This window comes from Echeneis naucrates, chromosome 23, assembly GCF_900963305.1.
Source record: "Echeneis naucrates chromosome 23, fEcheNa1.1, whole genome shotgun sequence".
NCBI classification, from domain to species: domain Eukaryota; kingdom Metazoa; phylum Chordata; class Actinopteri; order Carangiformes; family Echeneidae; genus Echeneis; species Echeneis naucrates.
Genome location: NC_042533.1, coordinates 1,140,159 through 1,166,350, shown reverse-complemented (window position 1 = coordinate 1,166,350; position 26,192 = coordinate 1,140,159). Strand labels below are relative to the sequence as shown.

Below are 26,192 nucleotides of genomic sequence, written 5' to 3'. Positions count from 1 at the left end.
GGCTCAGTTATTAACATCAAAGCCGGATCTAACAGAAGAAGAACAACTTCAAAAAGTTCAACGTTCTGGACTTTCCCAAAGTTTATGAGTCCTTTTATTCCAAAAGATTCCTACAGATTTCCTGCGTCCAGCTCGTTAAAGAACCGGAAAATAGTCAACATCCACAGCGGATTTCTTACTGTACAGTCCGTGCTGCTGTAAATCCAAAGTTTTCCATCAAAGCGCCACAGAATCAGTTGTGTTCTAAATTCCATTGCAGAGCAATCGCACAACCGAACTTGTCCGACTGGCGTTCGGCCATGAAAGCTGCTGCAGTAATAATCCTTCACACTGTCCAACTGAAGAATCCGTCACCTACATAAACACCAGACTGGAAAATTTGGAAGAGTTTGTCCCAACGTAAAGTTCATCAGTCCACTGTTGTCTCCATATGAAGGGTCTCATCTAAAACACAACATCGTCTGCATATAATGAAAGTCAACGTATTCCTTAATGGTGCATCGGCTCAGTTTCCTGTTTTAGGTCACCCCTGCTATAAGTCCACTCATTTATTCTCTCATCTGGGTTCAGGAGAACGGGGTGAGTGACGAAAACCACAGACTGGTTTATAAGAAAACAAAAAATGGACTTTGTTGTGGCATTAATTTCTGTCCAGCAGCTGAACCTTCTCTCCTTTTGTGCTTCATTGTTTTCTTTTTTGGTCGAGGTTTTGATCTCGGAGGCAACACTCCATCAGAAAGGTTGTCATGTCGTTTACAAACCCCCGACTCCCCCTCACTTTTCCACAAAGAAACTTCCCTGCGCGGCCTCATCCATCTTTCAGGTTCTCCTCAGACCCTCCTGGGATTTACTGCTCGCTTTTACGAGGTCACTAAATCAGGAGAAACCTCGGTGGTTGACAGGTTTTGTGTGTGAAGTTTGAGCACTCAGATTTAACACGGGCTGCGTCCAACCCGTCCTCCTGTTCTCCTTTAATTGGGCAATTTGGATATCAAAAAAACAAAACAGAAAACAACAACAAAAAACAAACAAAAAAAAAAAAACGGCAAAATGTTCAGAGCATTTAGTCCTTTTTTCCATCTGTTAGCCAACAGGGATGACTGAGCTAAAGATTCATTTACAACTGAAGTCAACTAGTGAACAAGTTTCTGAGACTTTCTTTGGGGGAGTGAATCTTAATGCCCTGGATCATGTGACCAATCTGTAATAGAATATTCTCAGACTTTTTTCACTCACTGAAAAAAGACAAAAACATAAGAAAGACATTTGAGAAGAAGCATCTTGTTTTTGTGCCAAAATAATAATAATGATTTTGGTGGCCAAAAGGTTTTATAAAGTTGTTTCCTGTTTCCTGTTTCACTTCTCTTTGCTTCGACTGTGACGTTTTCAAAAGTGATTCATTATTTCAAGTTTTAATAATCATTTGGTTTTTCCATTTACGAGAGGTAAGAAAGTTAAAGGTCCATCTGGTCTAAAGGTAGACCTCCATCTGGTTTTCGATTCTAAATCAGGTCCAGTTTAATATTAAAACAGTCCTCAGAGAAAAGCTCACAGTCTGGATTCAGAAACTGAACCTTAAAAGCAGCCGTCAGGACTTCTGGGACTTTATGATGTCACAACAAAGCAGTCACCATCAACACGTGGACCCGGCGTCCAACCTCAGAGGATTAGGTTTACCTGAAATGTGTTGAGAAAATCAGAAGAGAGGATTATGGTCTTGGAGGTGTGGCTGCTTTATTGTGACATCACAAAGTTCCAGAAGTCCTGACAGCTGGTTTTAAAGCTAGCAAGCTAACAGGGCTGAGATCTTCCAGCAGACGGTTTCTGGTTCTCCAACACTTATACCAGGAAAAGAGAAAAAACAGGAAATGTAAGATATTTAAATTTATAGATGGCAGAGGAGACAAAGAACTGGAAAATAAAAACTGCGGCTTTCTTTTGTTTTTCCTAATCATTACTGTGCCTTTACTTTAAAACGTGCTCCAGCTTGTAAAATAAAATAAAACGTATCACAACATCAGTGCTCTCCAGATAAAGATGCCTGTTCCAGCTGTGGCGCTTTCGGGGGTTCACAGCTCCATTTTTAAGATATTATGAGCTTTTATAGTGAAAACATATCTGTGAAACAGGGCGCCAACAAAGGCTCCTGAAAACAGGCAGATATTCTCCAAACTGCGGGAGCTTTTGATGATGAAAAAACATAAGCTGCTCTTTAGTTTGCAGCTGAAGAGTTAATGACTCTGAATGATTCCCCTGAGAGCTGTGATCAGAGGACAACGAGCCCACGTACTGTTAATTACAGCTCTGTTCGATGATCGACATCCAGCTCGCTGCTGGGAAATCTCTGTTTACTGTCGGCTGCTTTACAGCTGGTTTCACTGTAAAACACTGAAAATACACGACAACAGACATGAATTTGTTTCCACTGAGCAGGCGGCGAAGCCACCGCTTCACTGAAGGGCATTTTAAATTTCTGTTTTATCTCAGTTTCAAAGTCACAGTGAAGTTTCTAAAAACTCCACAAAAACAGATTTGACCGTAGATAGAAGAAAATAAGCAACTTTAGCTGAAATGTAAGAATTTCCTCTTCAATTTATGAAATATTGATGAGAATTTGAACGAGACATCGAGAATTTGGGATTCACTAATTTTGAAGCTAGCTGCTAGTTAGCTATCAGGGAAGCTAGAAACTGCGTACTGCTTATCAGCTTCAGTTGTTTAATTTGTCTTTTTTTTTTTTTTTTTTTACAGCACAGAGACCATTTTAACCACATCGGCCACTCGAAGAAGTAAAACCCATAAAAAAAAATAAAAAAGAAAAATCTGAAATCAAATTTTGTTTTAAAACAAAACCAGCAGAGAAACCAGCTGATGAATCGGGTCACGTCAGTGTTTCTCCTCATTTGTTTGTTTTGCTCGATCTGACTGCGTCTGTAAGGTAGCAGCACGTTAGCGTGACCTCAGCAGTCGCCGTGTTCGAGCTAGCTGGATTAGCGTTAGCCAAGAGCGGGGCCCGGAGGTTTGCGCAGCCACTGGTAGAACTGGCGCTGGTGGAGGCGGTGCCAGCGCACGTTGCCCTCAACAATCTCCAGTGCACGCGGTAAAGCAGGCCCCGCCCCCACGCCACTGGATTGGATGAACTCCTTTAACTGAGGAGAGAAAGGACAAAGGGAACAATGGGGAAGGAAACAAGGAAGAAAGGAAGGATAGGGAGGACATCTCGTTACCACCATAAGAAGAAAGTGACAGAGCCAAGAACACGCCAACTCGTCGACACAGATACGACCAACAGTTGTTGAGAAATGTACAAAAAACCAAAATGGCCAACGGCCTAATCACAATGATCACAAACTGACAATCGATCGGACAGAATGGTTACGTGTGTCCACATAGTTTATCCTGAGAAGAGAAATCTCGTTGAAGTTTTAATAAAAAGATTTTCCCTTGAAGTGACAGTTAACCAGAAACATTAGAGGAAAATGTGAGTCATTAAAGCAAACGGTCTCCGAACTGAAGGAGAATTCTTCTGAAGGTTTGTAATTGGAGGTAAAAGTTTCAGCATTAAAGACACAATATCAAAGTGGAACTTTGCTTTAAAGGAAGGTAATTAAATGGACAGTTTCCAGCAAGAGAGAGGAAGTATGAAAGAGAAAGTTTGTCTAAGGAAGAGAATTCATTTTCTTTTTTTCTTTCAAAGTTAAGGATGGAAGAGGAAACTTAATATCGTTCAGAGTTTGGCAGATTCACTGGAGCACAGGAAAAAATCCATCCGCTCGTCCCTCCTTCTTCTCTGTCCAACTATTCTATTCTATTTCTGTAACTCCACCGTCACCTTTCACGAGACACATTTTCAGATTTGTTTTGAGAGCGAAAGCCATCTTTACATTTCTATCAAGACATTTTCAGGAAAAAGAAACAATCATCCGCCGTTCTTTTCATTGGTTGAACTACTTTTGTATCCAGAGGTGCCGTTTTTAATTCATGATGATTTTGTTTGAGATGGAGGCTTTTTCTTTTTGTCAACCCATCTCAAATAAAACAGTTTTTCACAGAAAGTATTCATCGGGAAAAAAAAGAACTTTATTCAGACGCACTCATGACTTGTTCTTTGTGAATGTTTGGAAGTTGAATTGAAAATGAGGATTTTTCTTTGCTCCTGCCTTCATTTTTATTTATTTCTCATTTGGGTGAAGCATCTCTGTGTCTAGGGAAAACTCATTATACCAAATAAAATCAGTGAAAAGAGGAGAAATTAAATAACAGGGATGATAACGATGTAAAGGCAGATGATGCCTGAGCTGCAAAGCAGGCGGCGATGCCTTTTTTTCAAAAAGCTGATGAAATTTCTTTCATCCAACATCACAGAGGTGTGAGCAGATGATTCAATAATTATTAAAGGCTCTTTTCTCATTTCAGGGACTGTAATAAATAATAAACATACAAAAGCACAAACAACTGAACAACTTTTACAGCAAATTCTTTCTGTGACTAAATAAACAGTGTGCTCACTGTAAAAGGAAAAAAAGATGCTGACTGAAAACCAAAAAAAAAAACTAAAACCAGACATTAACCCGACCCAACCCCAACTTTTCCTGATAAAAACTGTGTGAAGCAGAATAAGCAGAGAAAAGTTCCTCTCACGTGTTTCTTGGTTGTTCTACAGCTGATCTGAAGTTTGGAGCAGTAATGATGAAAAATCAGCTCCAAATATCTGATTATCTTTATTCTGTCAACACAACAAACTCAGACTGTGACATCACCCAGCGGAGCCAATAGGAGCGTCCGAGTTGGAGACGTCACTATCAAAGATGGAGGATGAGGATGGATGGATAAAGCAGCAGAGCTCCAGTCAGAGTCAGACGGATCCAGATCTGAACTAACTCTGTTTAACTGCAGCCGCCCGAACAAACGCTGATTGGATTTGATAAAATCAGTCAGGAAACAAGCTGCTGCTCATTTAATCCATGACAGAATCTATTTAGGATTATTGCTCACAACATGTTCCATCATCATCATCATCATCATCATCATCATCATCTGTTGTGTTAATAATGTACTTTGTCAGTGCCTCATCATTAAACAAGGTCAGCAGGGTACGACATTTTCTGGATAATGAAGACACATTCATTCTGTCAGTGTGGAAAACACAACAGGAACTCACCATATTCATAATTTATTTGTATTTCTTATTTTATCACCTCAGTGTGAGGAAGGTTGTTCCACAGGCCATCAGGTTCACATGCCTGAAGCTGAGCTGGAAAAATGTGTTTTTGTTCCTGCGTGTGTTGTTGTCATTGTGTGGTGAGTTAAGAGTTGTGGGGGGACCTGATTGTTGTGTCTGCGATTGTGCGTTTACCTCATTGAGTTCTCGCTCTGTGTTCAGGAACTCGGTGACGCCGCTGATGAGCTTCGAGTTCATGAACAACGCTTCGCCGTAACTGAACGGAGAAATGAGACAGAACTTCAGCGGTTTCAGGCGAGTCTGCGTTTAAACGGCCACAAAAGCAGGAAAAACGTCTCACCGAGCGTTCAGGACGTCCCACTTTTCCCTGAAGTACCTCCAGGCCAGGTTTCGACCCTGAGGGTTCCTGCCGACGTGGATGATAACGTCGATCACATCCTGCTCCGGGACCAGGTCAGAGGTCAGAGAGAGGTTCAGTAACCTGGGAGAGAGAGAGGCTCAGTATGTTAGCATGTTACCACACTAAAAATTAGCACGTGGGGAGTAAATTTAAAAAGTTTCACATGTGACCATCACAAGTGTGAAATATTAGCACACTAATATGTTTTAACGTTAGCCTGTATTTTACTTAATCTGGGATTAACCCGGTTCACCTTCATAATCCGAATTCTATCTCCGTTAATTCAAGTTTTTAAATCTTGTAAACAACTTCACTCTTGTGTATTCTGCCATTCTTCTGTGTGTGTGTGTGTGTGTGTGTGTGTGTGTGTGTGGATTAGCTGGTTGTTTGTAGCTCTGGTCTTTTCATTAAACCCCAAAATCAATTTTCTCTCTCTTTTCCCACAATCCCTCTGTGCTGAAACCATTTCCTGTGTGACCAATCAGCGTGTATCTGTACTGTGGTTAGATATTTGTGTGTGTGTGTGTGTGTGTCTGTGTGTGTCTGTGTGTGAGATAGCTGCTATCTGAACATGCAGGACCACCTCTATGATTGCTGAACAGTTTACTGTGGCTGGAAAATCAATAACACACACAAACACACACACACACACACACTCTAATCTGTCTCCCTTCACACACTCTTGAGTGTGTGTGAGATGTATCCTCACTATTTTTCTGAACAAACGTAAACATCAGAAATCAGATCACAAACATAATCAAGCAAAAATAAACTAATTATCCTTGAGGTGTGTTTGCCTTTAAAGCTGCACCGATCCGTGTTTTTGTATTAACGTTGGAACGAGAGAGTGTCGCCCCGCTCAACCCGGTGGGCTGTTTTTAATATCTGTCAACTCGTTGTTTTGGTTTTACGGCTCACAACTTTACTGATTTGGTTTGGCCTCTCTTCTCTCGTAAATTCAGTCTCCGGCAGCAGGAAGCTGTTTTCACAAAAATAAAACAAAACAAACAAAAAACACTTCAGCAGTGAGCTGAAGAGCTCAAGGCCGCTCCCTCTGGAGGCGGAGGAGACCAAACATGGTGCTAAAAGAGAGCTCATGTTCCACACAGGAAATTCACATGGATTTTGCTTTCATTTGTTCTTAATAATCACAACGTCATAATAAAACGGTTCAAAGAAACAAGCGGGAGCTTCTGTTGGTTCCACCGAAATCATCACGACACAACGCAGCCCGTCGAACGGCGCAGCGACAACAGGAAATGAAGACCTTCGTGCATTAGTGGATGTTACTGCGAAGCGTCTGGAGGTCAACTCCACTTTTTGTTTTGGAAGATGAGACAGAAAGGACCATAAATTAGCTGATGGAGCATCGATACTGTTTCTGTTTCATAAAGCACCATTAAATGATGTGAATCTGGGCCTTCGGCAGTTCGTGTTTTGCCCAGCTGGGAACCGAGTCATGCGATGAATGCTACAACTGGGAGCGAGACCAAGCCTGAACTTTATTTATCTTCTTTGGGAAGTTTGACAGGTCGGATATGTTTCCTGTTTCAACTAAACGCTCCAACACAGTCTGCAGTAAGCAGGTTTTAAAGAAGCTTTCCTGGTGTTGACCGAGATGGATTTGGCCCGACCTGCCCCCCCGCCTCCCTGAGTGGATGGACCTTTAACTCGTCCTGCTGCGAACAAAGTGCTCAGACTGATCAATACATCAATGTAAATGAAAATGAGTTTATTCTTCTGACTGCAGAGGATCCTAAAATGAGCTGAGGGACGGCCGGAGGGAAGCAACACAAAGTCCACAATTAGATTCAAATCGAACCAGAGGTTCGTACCTGTTGAGGAGGAAGGTGTTGTCCGAGCAGGTCAGAGCCTCCAGCAGGATCTTCTTCTCTGAGACGGCGTTGGACGAGTGAAACTTCATCCAGATGAACTCCCAGACGTCCTCGTCCATCAGACTAACGCCGGTGCAGTAAACGATGTCTCTGATGTTGGGAGGAATCCTGCAAAGACATTGTCAGCACAGCAGCAGTGAAGTGTCGACCAGCAAAGGTGATAAAACTAAACACCCCGATAAGACACGTCTGAAGGATTAACAAAGCCTCTCTGAGAAATTCGATTTCCATTAGAGAGCTCCATGAAAAACATCCCTTCGCTCCTCATAAAATTCAGACACAAAGAAAGCTACCGAGCACAAACAGTCTCAGTGTGTGAAAATGAAACGGAGGATAATTGTGTTGGAAGAATGTTTTGAGTTTCATAATCAGGTGAAATTTATTCTGATTCTCTGGAATTAAACGGCCCACTCGGGCTCTTTGGTGCAGTTAGCACGTGCTGTGATCAGCTCTGAGCCGGTTTCCTGTCTGTTCCTATCCGGACCTGCCAGCCTGATGAGCCGACTCTGTATCACTTAGCCTGGACAGGTCGGCACGTTCACGCCATTTAACCGAACGTCTTGGAGAGGCGACGCTGCAGCGCTCGACAGCAGGAGGCCTCGACAGGTGGATCGATGCTGCTGATGTCAACGCTCAGCTGTGGCAATGAACTCTGGGTAGTGACTGGAAGAAGTGGAGTGCAGATTTTCCCAGCTGGGCTCAGCCTCAGGGGGAGTCCAGCTGAGAAGATTCGGATGAGGCCTCCTGGGCAGCTTCCACTGGATTCCTCAGCAGGCCCGACAGGACAGAGACAGCGTGTCCCATCAGCCCGGGAGGAGCCCCCCTCCAAAAACATCAACTAAACTGGGGTTACTAGAAATAACAACTGCATCTGGTATCAGTGCACTGACACACAATCAATCCCCCAGCTGGTCCCTGATCCAAATCATCATCACAGCAAAGAGGTGAAGGGTTCCTCCACACTATGATGTGTGTGTGTCTGTGTGTGTCTGTGTGTGTCTGTGTGTGTCTACTTGACCTAAATTGTCAATAAAGCAAAACTAGAAACTTTCATCACAATACAGTGAACTCAGCTGGCAGAAAATTATAAACTGAATTATACCGTGTGTGTGTGTGTGTGTGTGTGTGTGTGTACAATATCCCATTCATGTGTATTTATAATGTGTGAGTGCAGAGTGAGTGATGCAGGGACAATTACATCATTCACCGACCTGGGAAATCATTTTAGAGATGCTCTACTTAAGACAGGGAGCGCACACACACACACACACACACACACACACACACACACACACACACACACACACACAGACACACACTGGCTAACTTCCACATTAATGCTGACTGTGGCATTAAAGTGCTTCTCAGACGACGGCTGCCAAACTCGGTGTGCTGCAGAGTTTGTATTCATGAATGTGATAACACACATGATGCATCGTGTGGAGCACAAACTGCCGCCGCCGCCGCCGCCACAGATGCTCTTCCTCTCCCTGTGTCATCACCGCTGCACTTACATCCAATAGAAACAACAGTAATAATGTCGGGCTGTTCTCTGGAGAGTAGAAGATGGAGCAGCGGAGTCTGTGGAGTCCTCCAGATGGCTCCGATCCCATTAACGCACACGGACTCTGGGTGTGTGTGTTTTAACGGTCTGTTCAGGAGCTTTAATGTCCTCCAGCTCTTCTCCTTCTCCTGAAATATCTCAATCTTCTGCATGTATGTCTGTCTTCCATCTGCTCTGTCTGTCCGTCCATATGTCTTCACGCCCGTCCGTCCGACTCTGCTGACTAAATGTCACGTTGAATTTTGAGGATGACTCGGCTCTGCTGATTAGACATTTAAAGCACCCTTGGCGTGGCGGTCGGGTACCTAAACCCTTCCGACTGAAGATGAAGTCTGTTGCTGTCACCGAGTCCAAATTCATTCTGCTCTGACTGCGACCTTTTTCAGCTTTTCTGAGGCTGTCACACGACCAGCTGTCCTGTCAGAGCGTCAGCCCCCCGAGCGGCCCGAAGCAGCTGGACAAACTTATTTTAAAGTCACTGTGGCTGATGAGCCCGCGGCGAGAGGAAGTAAATGCCCCCCAGGTCTGCGTCTGGATGTGGGCCTTTTAAATGCAGCATAATGAGGCTCAACCGAGGCCGCATCACCAGCTGAAGGATCCTCAGTCCAGGACTCGGAGCTGGACCGGGTCCAAATTAAATTCAGTTTCATTCTTCCTGTCAGTTTTCCGGCCGCTCTGGGTGACTCTATAAGCTCGGACCATATGGTGCTGTTATTATTTAATGGCCATGGGGAGGCGGAGCTTATTGGCTGATGATCCAACACGTCAGCATTTAAGCCGTGGCGTCGAGAAGGATGGCTGTTCCCACTGATAAAACCGGCTGTCAGGAGTTCTGTAACTTCACCACCCTCAGAGAGCCAATCAGCTGAGAGCACAAATCCTCCCTTCTGATTGGTTCACCAAGGTTTTTTTTTTTTTTTTTTTTGTCTCTTAAAACTACAAATAAATCTTATGGAGCTCAACACGAACAGACATTAGACTTTAGATGACCCCCCTCCTGCCCCCCACCTTTAGCTGCACAAACACAAATTTGAGAGTCGATCTTTTTGGATTCATTCAGAAAGTCCATTTGCAATAAAACCCCGGAGAGACGTGATTAATATTCAGGGGGCGTCGGCGTTAAAGTATTAACCGTTCTCCGCTGTAATTACACTTTTTGTTCTGAGGGGGGTTTTAGCCCACCACTTTACAGCGGGGGGGGGCGGTTCTGTCCCGTTCAGTATGTAGGTGAGACGGGCGGCTGCTTTCTGACTCATTTAATCCAAAGATGTATCAGAAAATTACATGAGGCCAAAATAGAATTCAGGTCACTGTGGAGCCGGATGGGATGAAGTGTCTCCTGACAAGACTTCCAATTATTATGGCAATCCAGAAAAAAAGGAGTAATTAATACCGAGGAGGAAAAACTAGATACATGTTCTCTCTTGATGGGATTAGAATCACTGAATGGAGCATGAACTATTAAAAAATTGCCCTGCAGAGACGAATTCTGCATGAATATGGATTCATCTGGCACTTTTCCATGACTGTGAATGCTTTAAAAAAAAAAAAAAAACTGAGGAGAAGCTTTCCCAAATCAGAAACATGCGCTCATCATTTGAAAAGCCGGACTGAAGGAGAGCGCTTGTGGTCTGAACTGCGTTTAATTGAATGTTGTTTAATATAAAGTAGCCTCTTATCACCGTCTCCCTGCTGCGCTGAATAGAACTGCAGCATCTGTTTCCATTTAACTTTCTGTTTGAAATGTAATTTTGTGAATTTCCTTAAAAACCCAGAGGGAGCAAATGGACCGGCACGTTGAAGAGACACGACAGGATGGATGTTGTACCTGTTCTTGTTGCTGGAGATCCAGTCAGAGATGTAGGCCACAGCCTGACGGTGGCACTGCTTGTTCCCGAAGCTACAGGCCAACATGATGAGCTCCCGCTGCAGCTCCCTGCAGACACACAAAGAAGATCATCGTTTCAACAAACCAACCAAGAGTCACATTTTGTAGAATCGTTCACTTGGAGCCGCTGGTGAACAGGGAGGCGGAGCTTATCAGCTGTGAGTTCAAATGAAAAGTGAACGAATTTGGTGCTGAAGATGAAATAATGACAACAAAGTGTGCACTGTTTGTGTTTGTGTTTGTTACACACTCAGTCTGGTAGGACGCCTGCAGGACGTTGCCCTCAGGGTGGGCGCCGTTGGTCGGCCAACCCATCTGATGGTACCGAGACGCCACCTGCTTCAACACGTAGTCCTGTTAAAACACACAATCCATTACGCCTTCGTTAACATCCAGCTGGCAGCGATCAGAGCTCCTCCTGACTGGCTGACTGATTCAGATATTGATTGAATAATTGATTGACTGATTGAGTGATCGTGGTTTACACTGAACAGTCGGTACTCCTCCGTGCGGTCCAGCAGCTTGTCCAGCTGGTAGAGCGCTCGGCTGGCGGCGTGCCACGGCAGGAAGGACGTCTCCTCTGGCAGATAGCCAATCAGCTGCAGGGGGACGCCCTGGGGGAGGTACCCCGCCCTGAGAGGGGAGACGGCCAGAATCACAACATCACTGTCCACTTATTCAGTTATGTAATAAAACCAGCCCAGAATTTCAACACAACGTGTGAAATAATGGAGGAACAACAAAAATGTGAAGCAATAACAGCGAATGAAAAAGGTTCAAACTGTTAAATGTGATTAAGGTGACACTTTAAAGTCTGATACTGTCAGGAAGTTGGAAATGTGTTTGGTTTCTGCTTCCTGAAGAGCTGATGCATGCTGGGAACGCCACATTAATGTGCATCAGGACGCCAACAGTGTGAAGTCTGAGTGTTGCCTCTTCGACAAGCTTCCTTGTCAGCTGTCTGGCGGCCATCTTGTCTTTTTGAAACCAGAAGAAAGGAAATGAAGTTAAGCCACGTCCTGATTATGAGCTGTTGTGTAACGCTCACATGTTGGACCCACTCTGGTTTGTGTGTTTGTGGGTGAGCACAAAGATAAGAACTTGGCCTCTAAATGCCAGCGGAGCCGGTTACAGCCACCGCCTCATGAATATGAACGAGCTTCCAGTTCGGCATTCATTAAGATTCATTATGTGTTCTTTATTTTTGTGGGGGGACTCACCGGTCTCCTGACGTGACCTTCAGCTCCGCCCACAGCTCATGAATGTTAATGAGACGGGGTGGTGGAGGACAGACGGTGAACTCGGAGAGGTGGAGTTAGTTTTATTGGTTCTGATGATTATTGCTGTTGAGCCGAGACAGCAGAGACCGATAAGGAGGAAAGTCATCACTTCACGCCGACTGGAGGTCGAGCGCTGACCTTTACTCAGAGCTGTCAACAAACATGACTGACAGACGCTGGCAGGCCGGAGGTGAAGGAATTTAACGTTGTTTTTTCGGAGTCTGAGCCAAGCTTTAATATCGGCCATCTGCCAATTCAGTGTGAGCCACAACTTTATTCCACTTATACAACATAACCGAATGGACTCTTTCTTCTGATTGGCTCGTTTCACTGGTTATGTTCTGTGTTGATCCCCACTTCCTTAAAAATAACACAACCACAAAGTTCCAAAAGTCCCGATGGCTGCTTCGTTTGTGAATACGGGTCACAGCTTTAATACAAAACTTAGAGCTGTTTTCTAATCAAAGGACACGTGGAGGTCTACCTTCAGTTTTTACTTCAGGACTTTTAAGATGAATTATTCTAAAACCAACTAGACGTCTCAAGGTCTTTAACTGAAGTTCGTTTTCTGTCTAACTCCCAGAGACGGGCTGATTCTCAGGCAGACAGACCTCCACAGAAAGTTAATATGTTTGAGATAAGACTAAGTCTTTAAGCAGCCAGCAGAGGAACTCTAAATTCCAGACCATCATATTTCCATAATCTGCCCCCCATCCAGCCCGACCAACCTCCATACAGTCATCTCCGTTCCCGCTGTGCACCTGGCCTCTGGGACATTACCATAATCCATTCGGCCCGCAGAGACTTCCTGTTTACAGCTCTCCCAACAACGGTGGAGCTAAACATGAAGGCAGAGCGAGGAGGGGAGAGGAGACTGGGATCGCCATGGCAACAGCATCCAGCCAGTCATATTTTCTTTTTTGATCCATCCATCATCCATCCAAATGTAAATGTGGCTTTTCACTCGTCCTATTTCCATCTGATCGTCAGAAAAAACACGATACTCAGGAAACGTGACGTTTTAAGGAAGCATTGATCTAAAAGACCCAAAAATATCATTCAACTAGAAGCAACGCACAAGATGGAACTTCTGGAGAGTGTCTCAATCAAAACAGGAAGAAAAGGATCATGGGAAATGTAGTAACGTCTCCTGAGCTGATCACCATTTCCTGCTAAACTCTTTTAGAAAGATTTTCAGCAGTTCAGAGGAATAAAATTTAAACCGCGGGAACGTAAAAATAAATCATATATTTAGTTGTTTTTAAAGAGTTTAACGAAGGAAATGATATTCACTCCAACCGTTAATGAAATCATTTTACACTCAGTAGTTTTGTTGTTTTGTCTCTTTAGCTTTCACATTGTGTTGATAATGAATGCTGCCGCCTTTAACTGAGCTCATTAACTCCTTAACATCGTTAAAGGCCAGTTAATTGTATGTCCATTAGCCATTAAACAAGGCTCAGTGGAGAGCTAACGAGGGACTACTGCGGCCACGCTCACACACACAACAACATCCATCACTATTTCAAAGCATATTCCGGCTGACATGACAGTTTATTACTGTAAAACGGGCTTCACACACTTTAGTGGTCAATCGAACTGTAAACAGGAGGATTCAGCTCCACTGAAGTTAATTCTGAGATTAAAGATCAAACTGTGATACGAGTGGCCAAGAAGGAAAGCGCTGATGTGACATTTCTGCACTCGAGGGCTCTTTGTGCGTTTTGCCATCGATCTGGCAGCTTTGCCTGCCTGCTCGTGCCCTGTGAGTTGTTTTTGTGTGACTGTGGGACAGAACAAATAGTCTCTGGCTGAGAAAGCGGTTTGATTTAAATTAATTTAGTTTTCAGAGTCACAATTTACAACAACAAAAAAAAGTCCCAGTTTTGTCCTTTGGTCCAAAAACAGTGTCGTCAGATGAACACATGAATCCCTTCATGCTTTTTCCCGCCTCACTAAATTGCCATGAGGAGAAAATTCGTCCGGGTTCGGACAGCTTAATTTAAATTAATCATCGAGCAACGTACCAGCGGAGCCACAAGCACAACAAAACAAAAACAAAAACACGGTTGCTACGGCGACAGATGCAGGATGAAGAAAGTGTCTTGTGTACTTCTGTCAGTGTGACTATTAATGGATCAGCGGTCGATGGAAACCTCCTACTGGGCTCCTAACTCATCAGCACGCTCTCAGAAACAGGATGGCAGCGCCGTCGTCTCTCGCTGCGGGCCGTTCGACATGACAGAGGACAGACTGCTGAGCGAGAGAGAGAGAGTATGGGGGTGGGGGGGTTGAGTTATAGGGCTGGTGTCAGAGTAGATTTTGGTCACAGTGCTCAGAAAGCTGCAGGCTGAAAAGATCATTATGAGGAACGAGTTGCTCTCGTGTGCAGCTGCAGCTTCACTGATCGCTCGTTCATCACTGAGTTTCCAGTCGGCCCTGCGCTGCATTCAAATTTCTTTTTCTCGTCTTCCCATGAAGGCAGACCCAGACCTGGTTCTGGATCTAATCTGCTGCCTCAGCTGGACCAAACGTCACCCTGAGATCAGGACGCTGCTTTAAAGGGAACTTCAGGCATCCATCCGTTTGTTTTCCAAATATTCTGGGACCAGAATATTTGGCCACCTAAGAAAATGTCATCAGCTGCCGTTATCCTTCTGGAGTGAATTAGGAGCAAAGTTCCAGAAGAATCAGTTTAAATCTGAAATGAATAAAACCAAGAATCACCAGGTGAGAACTTCCAAAGCAGCTCAGAATGACGGCGTGTCTCAATCAAAGCGATGAGTATTTGTGAGGATTTCACACAAACTGAAGTTTACTGGAAGACGCGCCAAATGCACACAGAGAGAAACTGAAGTGAGGAAAATCTGCTGCGAGGCGGTGGCTGTAATCCCTGAGCTCATGAGCCACTCTGGATCGTGGAGGAATCCATTGCTGGCAAAGCTTCATCCTGAGGCCTGCTGCTGCACTCAGTGTATGTAAATCCATACGTTTAACCGGATTCATTCAGCATATGGAAACCTGAGAAGGAGCCGCTACTCTGTTCAGTGTCTGTCCATTAAAAACAAAAGTCCCGATACACAAACACCAGCTCCTCATTGGGAAACAACAGGAAACAAACAGAAACAGGCACACCGACTCAGTTCTGCCCCCGAACACACCGTTTAACACCCAGAGGACTCACCTGGCCAGGTTGAAGGCGTCATCGATAAGCCCCGCCCTGTTTCCAACGGAGATCACCTGAGAGAGAGAGAGAGAGAGAGACAATGAGTCCGAATGGAGATGAAAACAGATCCAGCAGCTGGAGAGCAGGACGGCCGCTCGTACCTGAGGTTTGGTGTGAAGCTGCTGAATCAGCAGTTTCCAGTTCTGGAGGTCGTAGTTCACACGGAAGTAGCCCGTCTGGTTTATGTTGCCCAGCAACCAGGTGTTGTCACCCATCTGACCAATGCCGTGAAACTCTGAGGGGAAAAAAAACAGGATCAAAAAGGTCAAAGGGTCAAAGGTCCACGTTTTGCACGCTAACTGTGTCACGTTAATGTTTCTTCCTCAGCTTCTGTTTCTGCTCCTTGAAATTAAAGTTTAAGAGTTGAACTCCATTTTCTGACAGAGAATGTGAAAAAGAACATCTGATCTCGTTCTCTTCGTTTTACAAGCAAAAACTCTGAAAGGTCTCCAAAAAAAACCCCAATAACCAATAAAAACCCAGTTTTATTCCTCAAAAAACCAAAACAAATTTCATATCCAAGAGCAGACTTTCCTTATTTTTCTTTCTTTCTTGAAATCTGAAGCTTTGCTTTCAAAAACAGAAGGATGAGGTTTTTTTCATTCACCAAAAGCAGAAAGAGCTTTTCTGCTCAAACAGGCTTCATTTTTCAATAACAAAACAGACAGTGTTTAATTCTACAAAAAAGAACTGAAAAAGAGTTTTATTACAGGAAGCTTTCCTCTGAGGTTTATTCACCCAGACTCCAAAGCTGATTAATCTGTGATCAGGACTAAAATACGTCCCATGTCCCTACCTGTCTTGTTGTTGATCCAGATGAGGCTTTCGAGACAAACAGCTGATGCGTTTCCCACGGCAACCGTCAACGGGACCTGCCACTGTAAACTGCGGACAGAGAGAGGGAGCCGTGTCAGTGACGGCGTGAGAGAATCAGTCAGCTGGGATAGCTGCCATAGTGAGGGAGAGAGCGAGGGCAAGTGAAGTGGCCGAGCCGAGCGAGAGAGGTTCGATTGGCCATCCAGCCACAACGGTGCATTTTCAGATCTACGTGAAAACACATAAATGCTCCTTCAGCGGCACACTCACACAACCTTTTAAAAACCAATTAGATTATCTTTAAATGGCATCAGCGCCGAGCTTTAACAGGCCGCTTTCACAGACCGACATTTGGAGCCGCAGTTGTTAACGTCTTCTGGAGATGTCTACTTAATAAGGTGCCGTTTTTAAATTTGTCACATCACAGAAACATTTTGGTTTCCTGCAGCTTCACTTCAGCTTAAAATAAAATAAAGATTTTCAGACAACTGCGATGAATTTTAGAAGATTTGGGACTTGAATTCCTCAGATTTGTGGTGTATTCCATTTCGGAGCTGACTCCGGCTCCTGGGAATAATTTTCCTTTGAGGCTTTGCTGCAAAACGCGGTTAAATGAAGCTTTGAGAAATCAATTTATTATACAAACAAAAGCTGGAAAAGCCTCATTGTCTTCCTGAAGAGATGTTACAGCATTATCAGCTTCTTTCTTCTGGCCCTGTGTGTTCGCACAGAGGCCCATTGTGTTGTTCAGTGTGTGTGTGTTTTTGTGTTAGAGTCCGAGACTTTCTTTGGTGAAAGCGTTTGGCCTCCTTTATTGAACCAGATCAAGCTTATGGGCAGTCTGTCAGTTATTGTTGGATAATATCACAACATTTCTGATTTCTGAGAGTTTAGAGTTTGTTTGGTTTCCCCTCCATTGTTGTGTGTCTCACACAGACACACACACAGCAGCTTTATTTCACTTCCTGTGTGTGTTAGTGTTAATGACTCGAATAAAAGAGCTGTTACAACGAGACCTTCTCTTTCCAGCCAATAAAAACCTTCAGAGGATGTTTTTAATTAGACTCATTCTGATTAAACTGATTCATATTTTAATTAAAGTGGATTTTAATTACAGACAGCAAACAATCAGCCTGACGTACAACAGTCGGCCAGTCAGTGTGTGCGTCTGTGTGAGCTCTGCCAGGGTCATTGTAACACAATCACCCACAGAAAGACCCATTTACCAAGACCATAACAGCCATCTGTCGCCGCGGGCAACCTTGGATCGATCCCGCTGCCTAGCAACCAAATTTTTAACCTGATATTTATTTCAAATGTGATTGACAGGAGCGGAACTTAATTACACACACACAAACACAGTCCACAGTTTCATCAAATATTAATAAACACATTCTGCTGCTAACTGTGTGTGTGTGTGTGTGTGCGTAGGACAGAATTACAACACAATAAAAAGAGACATATGACTTGTCCCTTCAGTCTGTCCATCCTCTTCCTCATCGTCAGAAAACTTTACACTTTCACCCAGTCTGTCCTTTCAAGCGTCTCAAATCCAGATATGGTCCAAACTCAAAGTGCAGACCTGCCCCGGAGGACCTTTGAAGACCAGGACCAGAGTGCCAGATACCGGCCTGGGAAATAAAGATCAGTGGGTTTGATTTGAATATTAGCTGCTATTCCACCTCAGGACGTTGGTCGGTCATTTTCCCTTCCATCGAAGACGTGATTGCAGCCACAGTTTCTGCTGTTTGTCTGGACTCTAAATCTCATCCACACAACTCAGAAATATCTGGGAACCCACCCAGGTTAACCATCAGGGGCCAAGTCCCAAAATGCCCCTCCTCCTCAGTTTTCCTGATGAGTTTGCGGTGTCTGTAGTTTGCAGTCTTCAGTAACACATTTTTTAAACAATGCTCCATTCAGAGTCTTTGTCACGAATGCTTTTTATTCAATAACAAAAAAGAAAGTGCTGACTTCACGTTGTTAAGGTGACATTCTAAAGAACACAGTTGGTTTCTTTCTCTGTCATGCTGTTCTCTTCTCTGAGACTTTTCAGGTTTGACTTTATTTTTCCACCATCAAACAGCCAACACGGCGAGGAGAGGACGGGCTTTTTAGAGAGCTGAGCGAGAAGCCAGCTAACGATAAGGTCGAGCTAATGGTACTGAAAATAAATCAAACAGCTCGTCTCTGTGAGAGCAGAGCTGTCAGCTGACAGGTAAACAGAGACGCGATTGGTGGAAAGATGGTTTTCTTTTTTATTTAATGAGATAAACAAGACCTCGATAAATTATTCATGAGTGAGTTGAAAGGAAGAAAGTGTATTTATATACTGCTTCACCTTTATGGAGCAGATGGTGCAAATAATAATTAAAAAGAACACAAAGGAAAGTGAAAAAACTACAACGGCAATATTTTAAAAGTGACACGAACAGAATGATCTGGTTCCTGCTGCCAGTTCAACTCATTTGGTCCAAAATCATCATAATTCCCTCCGAAGACATGAAACAGACATCGATTCAGCCAGACTTCCTGTGGAAAGCATCACCTTCAGTGATCGTCATGATTAAAGCTCCCCAAACCTGCTTTGAAATCAAAATCCAGAGAGTCATCGAGTTCAGAGCAAACAGGAAGTAAGAACAGATCAATTCGTTAAAAAATAACTTCTACCAACATCAGACGAGCTGCAGCCGGATCTGTCGTCCTCACCCTCATTGTTAGGTTGTGTTGCTAAGTAACACCGCTGCAGTGATGATGACCGGACCGGACGGAAAAATATTTAAAGGTCTTCGTAAATAAAAACAACCACAGAGGCTGAGGGACGCAGAATTTCCCTCCAATCAACAATTTCCCTGACGGAGACCTCCCAAGGGATTAATAAAGTCTATCTTATCTTATCAATCGGTGCTTTCTGTGGGTCATTCAACCAGAAATTCAGGAATTTAAACTGGGCACTTCACAAATGAAGCAGCTTTCATCCAGTTGTACTTCAGTTTTGCTGCTGTATGTTTCTCTTTATTTCTCAGAAGTCTCTTTTTCAGTAGTTAAAGTCAACAGCGTGTAACACAGTGGGACACTGCTGTGCTTCTGAACGCAGCTCTGTGGCATCAAACAGCAGCGTCTGATTCAGTCAGCCACCGCCGCTGCGCTCGGCTGTGATGACGGTTTCGGGCCAAAAGCACAACAACAGCATTGATGAATGCCTCGGGGACCAGCCGGTGCATCTAAATGCAGCCCCGCGAGACCAAAGCAGGAGCAAAAAAAAAAAAGAGAAAGCATTCAACATCACCTGCAACAAACAGCTCCGGTTCACCGGTTGACAAGACCTCAGGAGCGACTGAGCACAAAGGAGTTGGAGCGAAACGTGAAAGATGAAAGCAGAAGAAAGAGAAGAGAGGAAGACGAGGCATGTACAGAAACTTTTGGTGAGCAGCTGAGCAGCTCTGACTGAAAACGTCTGTGACAGTAGAAAGAAAGAAGAATAACTGAGAGGGAAAGGAAGGAAAGAAAAGAAGTGAACAACAGGTTACAAAAAAGAGGAAAGAAAGGTGATGAAATATTGAGGGAGGAAAAAGTGGGTCGATAAAACAGTGAAGAGAATAAACTCTGGAGGTTGTGAAGTGTGTGAATAAAACATTGTGCGAATCAAATATAGATGATGTAAAGGTGGTAAAGAATGTGGAGAAAAGCCGGAGAAGTGCTTTTCAGAGCGACCGTTGAGACGACAAACTTGGTGCTCATCGAGCCGTGGAACAAAGAGTTCTGAAGTCCAACTCGGGTCTCCGGAGGGCGTTCAGAAGCCCGACAATCAGAGGGGCCCAAAACGCCACGTTTGTCCTGAGAGACACTGAAGTCGTTTCCTGAGCGAGGTTAGCCCTAACCCTAACCCTAACTCATCAGGAAAACGTTTACTGAGGAGCAGGAGGGACATTTTCCCATAGACTTCAACACTATCTGACTTCTGTTCAGTTCCCAGAATCCCCCACAGACTTTGAACTCACCTGTTGTTGCGTCTCACTTCCTGTCCGTACAGGAAGTGCTCCTGGCTGACGGTGATGTAATGAGTAGGGAGCTGCTCTGATTGGTTCTTGCTGATGGTGATGACGGGGTAGCCCATCTGGAGAGTCCACCTGTCCATCATCTCTCTGATTTCGATGTCCCGCCCCTCTGAGCGCATCGCCTGGATGTGACACACACAACACGAATAACTAATGTCGACCAATCAATACCAGCTAACCAACGAGCTCACACTCATCAATGGGCAGGTGAAAGAGTTACCACGGCAACATGACCTTAACCAACTGCACTTCATCAAAATGGTCTTAACGAGCGTTCTCCGGCCAGAGGGGGAGGAGTCAAAGGTTAAGGCGGGATTTACCTGAGACAGTTTGTTCCACAGGTCTTCTCTGGCTGCGTTGCCGTACATGTGACTCAGCAGATAATCCTGAAAAAAAAAACAACAGCACCATGTGACAGGAAATGGCCCTTCGTACGTTCCTCAGTGAGAAGTTTGTCTCCTCACTGAAATCACACAAATGGGCGGACGTTGGTCTGACAGGCGAACTGATGACGGATCAAAAGACCAGAAACCTGAACGTCGTAAACGTGAACATGAAGTCTCGGAGACTCGGCGGGGCCGAGCTCAGCTCCTCAGCGACTCTGAAGGTGGTTTACATTTTCTAAGGTAATGAACAGAGCGAAGACTCCCGGACGGGCTTAGTGGCGTGGCGGCTGTCTGGGTTTGATCTCTCGGCTTGTTTCCCCGTGTCAGGAGGAGGGAAACCGTTTCCCACCGCAGAGTCGGAGCGTGGAAACCAAAGAGGCTGCTGGAAGTCTCCGTTTGTAATAAAACAAGAAGCAGGCTGGTAAAATCGTAGAAGATAACACAGAACACCTGCAGAGAAGGAGCTCTAATCTGCTCCTTTCTCTGTCTGTGAGTGTGGTTCTGTGTGTGTTTGTGCGTGAGTCAGTTGTCGTCGGGTGTATGGAGCTTGATAAGACAGGAAGGAGCTCTTTGTTGGGACAAGATGACGCACGTGATACCAACAAAGTGTGTGTGTGGCTTTGATGAGTTAGAATCTGTCACTTAAGCTGAAGCTGCCGGGAACAGAGATATAACGCACACAAAGACGCACACAAAGACGCACACCATCAGCTTTAACAGTATGATCCGGACTGCTCTCAGTGATAAAACATCCAGTTCGAGGAAAGACGGCGCGGCGGACAATAATTCCATTTGACCCTCCGATAAGGTCGCCTGTGTCCTCATGACCCGGTGACGTGACCTCGACCTTCAACACACACATCCACATGTGAGCTTCTAATGTTCAGTCATTTTTAAAAGGAAATGCGCCAAATTACTGCTGCTGCAATGTGTATTTACACATGCAGAGGCCAAAGAAGAAGGTGGCTTCTTGACTCGTTCCCGTTTTGTCACCGACCTGGAAAAATAAATTGAAAAGCAGAACAATAAAATAAATCTCTCCGCCGTAATGAACCGGCTGAACCGTTGCCGTCAGTTTTCAGGGCGTTTGTTGGTTTGCAGAAATTCGAGTCTGCTGGAGTCAGACATTATTTGTGCCATATTCACATCGGAGCATTAAACTGCTCAGAGAATGAATTTAGTTAAAGACTTCTACATTTAATTTAATGCCAGGTGGCATCATGGTCAATGATTTATGGACCTGCACACACACACACACACACACACACACACACACACTGCTGGATCAGCAGTGGTTTTATATAGAATCTGGTTCTCGGGGAGTTCCAGGTCAGCGACAGCAGGAAAATCAGGACACCGTCTTCAGAATGAAACCAGAGAGCGGTCATGGGAATGAGCTGAAAGACAAAACGTCCTGTTTCATCAGGTTGAGCTGCCTGTTTTTAAAAACCACCAATCATCTCAGTGTACTTTAAAACACTGAAGCGGGTGAAGCCTCACCACTGATTCAGTGAAATTCTACATTTCAATATAAAATTATCGCCGATCTGGGAGCCGCATGAAAGAGTTTCTGTCCCCTGCTCTGATCCATGTTTCATCACTTTGTGCCGCAGCCACCGGCGCCACAACAGATCCAGTTACTACACTTCTCTTTGAACTTGTCCCTGAATAAACAAACACAAAGCTCTGATACGTCATTAAACTGAGCTTTTATTATTTCACTTTAGCTGCTGTCACGCGGCACACACACGCAGAGCAGTTTTATCGTTTACGGTTCTGTCAGCGCTCTGAAAGTCCTGAAAATGATTTCAACATTACAAATGTGGGATTGAAACCTGCGCCGTAAAAAGTTTGCTTTTGGTTCTTTTTCACAGAAACTGCAGCTTGGGAAGTTGAATTCAGGTCAGCCGTTGGATTGTCAGGGTTGTAACCGCTGACATGGTTTTACAGCAGAGAAGAAGAAGCAGAAACTTGTTCTCTGACTGCCCCTGAAGCCAAATCCACTCATTTACAGCCCATCTGTATTCTCAGCCGGTTCAGCCCAACTAAGGCCACGCACACACCCACAACCTCCGTCGTCTATCGGGGATTAAATTTAAATAATAAAAGAACATTTGAAAGGCAAAAGCCAGCTGCTTCTGTTTATGCCTCCTCGGGAAAAAGATTTTTACAATATCTTTCATTACAGAACAAAGACGCACAGTGAAGAGGGTTTTTTTTTTTTTTTCCAATCTTGATCATCGAGCGGCGGACGAATTTTAAGTTGAAATGATGTTTATATGGAAATGAAAAAGTTTTCCATGAAAAGTTAAAATGTGAATATTGAGCGCAGGAACTTACGTTGAGGCCTTTCTGAAACAGCGGCTGCCCCATCACGTTAGCCAGCATCCGGATCAATGCTGCCCCCTGCAGACAACACAAAGAAACACACTTCAACACAACAGCGACACTGTTTCTGTTGGCCAGATCGTTTTGGTTTGAAAAAGAAAAGTTGATTCAGACTCTCAGAGCTGTCTGTGACGCCACAGTTTGTTTTTTGTTTCTGGGGAAGAAAGTCCAGACTCTCAGCTCAGAGCGACCCTCAACACATCACATGAAAACATTAGAACTTCTTGACCTTCTTGTAGGCAATCCAGTCAAAGACTCGGTCGATGTCCGTCGCTTGCTCCACCTCCTGGGAGATCGGGTGGGAGGAGCTTAGGCCGTCCAACAGCATCACCTCGTGGAGGACATCAGTAAGGAAACGTTGCTTTTCCTAAACACACAAAATCGTTCTTAGTCGCATCTGGAGACGCTGTTCAGTCTCCAGTCCCTGAAACCAGCTGATAATTAGACATTTAGCTCAGAGCAGGCTAACTGCAGCTAACTGCAGCTAACTGCTAACATGGCTGCGTTTCCTGTCCGGAAGCTGGAAGGCAGATCGGACTTCTTCAGTCCTCAGACACGGAGCTTTGGATCACATTCAGAAAGTATCTGTAATTATGGAAACTGCCTCCAGCTGCGTTTGCAGGGTGAACTGTTCACACCTACGCAGCACCTTTAACACAAAGACATCAACCTTCAGCAGCGCAGTAACACAACTGAACAATGAACAAAAAGGCAAACAACTACACAATATTCAACCTTTAATTTCACAAAAACGGCTGAAATGAACTTCTGACTGTGTTTTTGCTTTCAGCAGTTTGGATGTAAACTTTAACACAAACAGTTAAGGTGGACGTGTGAGGGACAAAGAGCAGATTAAAGGGATCAGACTGCGTGATGTTTGTTTTCTTTCTGTTCAGTTTTAAATTGTTAAATTGTTAAAATGAAGTTTGGAAATCAAAAACTGTCAACAAATTCTCATTTGGATCAGTAAATAAATTCCAGTTGTCGCATCTTCCTCCCCGTCACATTTTTCGGTTCCTTTCTTCATCGTTTTTCGTGTCGCTCTCTCCGTCTTCAGCTTTCAGGGTTTAAACAGACATCTGCAAACATGCTGAGCTGTAACAAGCTCTGTCTAAATTACCCCAGGGATCAGGCTAAATCCGGAGGAGTGTGGCTCTGTTTAATTCATGGATTACAGTGTTTACTATGGAGATTTACTTTTAATGAACCTCCATCTTGTTAAGCAATGGAATTGGTGGCTTATTAAGTTTTAGTCATTAACAAACTAAATGAACAGGAACCTTTTTTTTTTAATTAACAGTATCAGTTGGGATGTGGCTAATTCCTGGCCCGATGTGGCTCTGTCTATGTATTACATGGATTAATGTTGTTTATGAAGTAGATACGTCTGAATGAATTTACATGTTGGCGAAACAAAAGTTCCTCCAGATTCATTTCTTCATGAACGGAATGGGATCAGACTATTTCAGCCTCGCTTGGTGAGTCGGCCTGTCTAATATCTGGTCGACAGCGTGACCGATAATGGACTCTGAGGCAGTGAAGTGAAGCCTTAAACCGCCACTCTAATCTGATTTAATGACCGTCAGGGGGCAAGGGGGTCAGATTGTTTTGAAGTCTATGGGAAAATGTTTCACTTTACCCCTGATTTATGAGCCCAGGAAATGGAAACAGAACAGAAAACAGGGGATGGGTTAAGGGTGTGGCTACTGTGTGATTGACAGACTGTGACAGCCAATCAGTAGACAGAACAGAGAAGGTCAGATCCACCTTCTCCTCCAAATTGGGTTTCAACTGGTTCAGAAACAAACAAGATGGCTGATGAACTAATTACTGAGCCTGGTTAATCATTTGTTTATATTTGAGCCAGACTGAAGCTCATCAAAGGGTGTGGCTAATACCTGGGTAAAGATAAACTGTGTTCATCATCCAGTCAACAGAAACACACACTCACACACAAACAGCCCGAATCAGGGGACTTTACCACAAATCATACAATTAGTTGATTAGTTAAATGGCCCATTTGGATGAAGAGAAAGCGACTTGGGAGAAACAAAACAGAATCAGACCAAATGAGACATCAGCTCTAATTAACAAAGACTTTAAATCACCTGCAGAGAGACGGAGGGGGGGTCCACCTGGACCATATGGTCATTACCCACCAGATGGACTCACATGTGGAGCTTCAGCTAAGAGGCCAAACACATTGTGCATCCACCAACACACACAGATGGAGGGACAGGACCGTGTTGTGTTCCGGAGCAGCTGCTCATTCCTCCTCCCTCCGTCTTCATCCTCTCTCATTTACACTTGGCATGAATTCTCCATCTCTGGGTTTAAATAAATAGCTCGAAATTGATAAAGCCCGAAACAGGATGTTTTTTTGTTGTTGTTTTTTCTTGGAGATTTTGATGATGCAGACAGCGAGAAAATGGAAAAGAGAAAAGAATTACTTTTGTTTCAGCTCGCTGTTGGTTTGCAGGATTTGTCCACAAAATCCCACAAGATTATGTTCATGTCATATTTTACATAAAAAGACAGAAACGAGCATCGACTGCAGCCACACTTCTGAAAGTTTGGGGGAAATGAATTCATTGGAAAGAAAGAGATGGGGAAAAGTATGCTGATATCTAATATTTCTGATTATTCTCTATTGTTTCACCTCTGACCTCTGACCTCCTTCGTTTTTTTCCCCTAAACAGATCAAGATAAAAAAAAAAAAAAGAATCCAAATAAACCAGTGAGTTTGATCCTTTAAGTCTTTAAACTTCCACAAACTGAGTGTTTTCATAATTAGAGCTGGAGAATAATCAGAGACGACGATGTTTCTGATTTTTAAAAAGCACATCCACTCTGAGTTGTTGTGTTGCTTTTCAGAACGGCACAATAAAACAGACTGACAGACTCGTTGAGGTATTTCGGTCCTCGTCGTACTTTTTTATTTGTCTCATTGTTTTTCAGTGTTTTTCCCCCGAAGCGCCGTGACGTCGCTGCTGATGGAAATGGGTTTTTAAATAAAAACCTGCTTCATAAATAAATTGCATTATCAGGAAACGACTGCTTTATCATCATCGGGCTTGTTATTGGAGAAACACTTTGTTTCTATTAAGGC

General features: G+C 44.0%; 1 protein-coding gene across 1 annotated transcript in view; it reads right to left on the bottom strand.

Moving 5' to 3' along the window:
• Positions 1-1,091: 1,091 nt before the first annotated feature.
• The window catches only part of LOC115036752 (thyrotropin-releasing hormone-degrading ectoenzyme-like), a 59,188-nt gene continuing 34,087 nt past the window's right edge, over positions 1,092-26,192 (bottom strand). Inside the window, exons 4-18 of the mRNA XM_029495081.1 lie at positions 23,313-23,450; positions 23,036-23,101; positions 20,630-20,695; positions 20,253-20,431; positions 16,232-16,320; positions 15,537-15,670; positions 15,394-15,449; positions 11,415-11,562; positions 11,180-11,283; positions 10,870-10,977; positions 7,418-7,585; positions 5,523-5,663; positions 5,357-5,438; positions 2,291-3,149; positions 1,092-1,677 (exon numbers count right to left, since the gene is read on the bottom strand). Coding sequence (XP_029350941.1) covers positions 2,997-3,149; positions 5,357-5,438; positions 5,523-5,663; positions 7,418-7,585; positions 10,870-10,977; positions 11,180-11,283; positions 11,415-11,562; positions 15,394-15,449; positions 15,537-15,670; positions 16,232-16,320; positions 20,253-20,431; positions 20,630-20,695; positions 23,036-23,101; positions 23,313-23,450 — 1,632 coding nt within the window. The 3' untranslated portion in view covers positions 1,092-1,677; positions 2,291-2,996. The remainder of the gene's footprint in view (positions 1,678-2,290; positions 3,150-5,356; positions 5,439-5,522; positions 5,664-7,417; positions 7,586-10,869; positions 10,978-11,179; positions 11,284-11,414; positions 11,563-15,393; positions 15,450-15,536; positions 15,671-16,231; positions 16,321-20,252; positions 20,432-20,629; positions 20,696-23,035; positions 23,102-23,312; positions 23,451-26,192) is intronic.